This window comes from Cicer arietinum, chromosome 2 (genome assembly GCF_000331145.2).
Source record: "Cicer arietinum cultivar CDC Frontier isolate Library 1 chromosome 2, Cicar.CDCFrontier_v2.0, whole genome shotgun sequence".
Taxonomy (NCBI): domain Eukaryota; kingdom Viridiplantae; phylum Streptophyta; class Magnoliopsida; order Fabales; family Fabaceae; genus Cicer; species Cicer arietinum.
In genome coordinates, this window is record NC_021161.2 from 19210897 (window position 1) to 19212694 (window position 1798).

The 1798-nt window shown below is 37.5% G+C and overlaps 1 protein-coding gene across 1 annotated transcript in view; it reads left to right on the plus strand.

Moving 5' to 3' along the window:
* LOC140919380 (uncharacterized) overlaps window positions 1–1032 on the plus strand; it is a 2454-nt gene extending 1422 nt beyond the window's left edge. Inside the window, exon 2 of the mRNA XM_073365388.1 lies at window positions 154–1032. Within this exon, the coding sequence (XP_073221489.1) occupies window positions 154–1032 (879 nt within the window). The remainder of the gene's footprint in view (window positions 1–153) is intronic.
* Window positions 1033–1798: the final 766 nt, after the last annotated feature.

The following is a 1798-nucleotide window of genomic DNA, read 5'->3' on the forward strand; positions in this document are numbered from 1 at the left end:
CGACATCACCGTTGACAAATTTGGAGGCATCATAAATAACATCACAGCCAACAATCACCTAACGTTCACAGATGATGAGCTGCCGACCGAAGGGAGAGGGCATAATAAAGCACTACACATATCGGTAATGTGCCTCGACCATATAATGTCAAGAGTCCTCATAGACAATGGCTCCTCGCTGAATGTCATATCAAAATCAACATTAGCAAAACTACCTTGTGTACATATATGAGACCAAGTCCCATGGTTGTTAGAGCTTTCGAGGGGAGTCGTAGAGAAGTAATGGGGGAAATCGATCTCCCAGTTCAAATATGCCCGGTCACATTTGAAATCACGTTTCACGTGATGGATATTGTACCCGCTTATAGTTGCTTATTGAGTAGGCCATGGATCCATTCTGCCGGTGTACTGCCGTCAACCTTACACCAAAAGCTGAAGTATATGGTAAATGACCAATTGGTAATCATGTCGGGAGAAGGAGACTTGTTGGTGAGTAATTTGTCCACCACACCTTATATTGAGACGGCAGAAGACGCTCTAGAAACTGCATTCCAAACACTAGAAATCGTGGACACCGCTTATGTCGAGACGACACCTATAGAACCACATATGTCAAACACTGCTATTATGGTGGCTAAGTTCATGTCAAGCAGAGGACACCATCCATGGCACGGGTTGGGGAAGGATGAAGAAGGGCTCAAAGAACCGTTGGAACTTCCTGAAAATAGAGATAAGTGGGGTTTAGGTTACAAACCCACCAGGGATGACAAACGAAGATTGGTCAAAGGGAAAAAAGAAAAAAGATTAGCTCGAATTGAAAATCGAGAGCCAAGAATCGAAAGGATTCCTATCTGTGACATCCGACGGAGTTTCCAAAGTGCAAGACCAACAAGTGAAATCCATATTGCGGCAGCTGAAGATGACATGTTTGATGGGGATGCCAATTGGATTCTCTCGTGTGGTGTAGCGGCAGAAATCAGGAATTGGAAAGTAGTCAAGTCACCTATGATATTTAATGCAATTCCAATGTAATTCTAAAAGCATTATTACTGTTACTAATACCTTAAGATGTTTCATTATATTTAGGATGGATACAATGTTGTTTTTCCAATACTTTGAATTTCAATAAATGCATTCTCATTTTGTTTTCTTATTGTTCTTTCTTATCACTTTCATATGTTTATATTCATTCGCCGTTTTTTTTTATTCTTTTTTTTATTTTTAAATTTTTTTTTTCTTTTCTCCTTCTTTCTCCTTATCCTAGCCTTGAATAATGCAGATTTGGGAATAGTTCATTCATAGACGACTGTACTAAGATCTCGTTGCATAATCTTAACCATCTTGTTAGTCAAACAGAAAAAGATAATGAAGAAGATTATGAACCCCCTCTTGATTTGTTAAGAGCGGTAAACGGGAAACCCCAGGGTATCATGCCCTTTGAGGAACCGATAGAAATTGTTAATCTAGAGACTGAATGTAAGACCCATAATTTTAAAGTACACTTTATGTATTTTATGTGTTTTGGATTTTGGCCCGGAGGCTTTTTAGCCAAAGTTAATAATATTATGGTGTGTATAGGATCTAAAAGTTATTTTGACCCCGTTTAGAATTACTCGTCGATAAATAAATTTAAATTAAGTGCGGTAAATCCTTTTCAGAGAATTTAATGCGTTACGGGTAAAAAGGTGATTTAACAAATATCTAGATATTTGGAGATATTTGTTAAGTTATATTTAATATGTATATATATATATATATATGTGGGTTTGCTTGGTGAGAATAGAAAGAAAGGAAATTA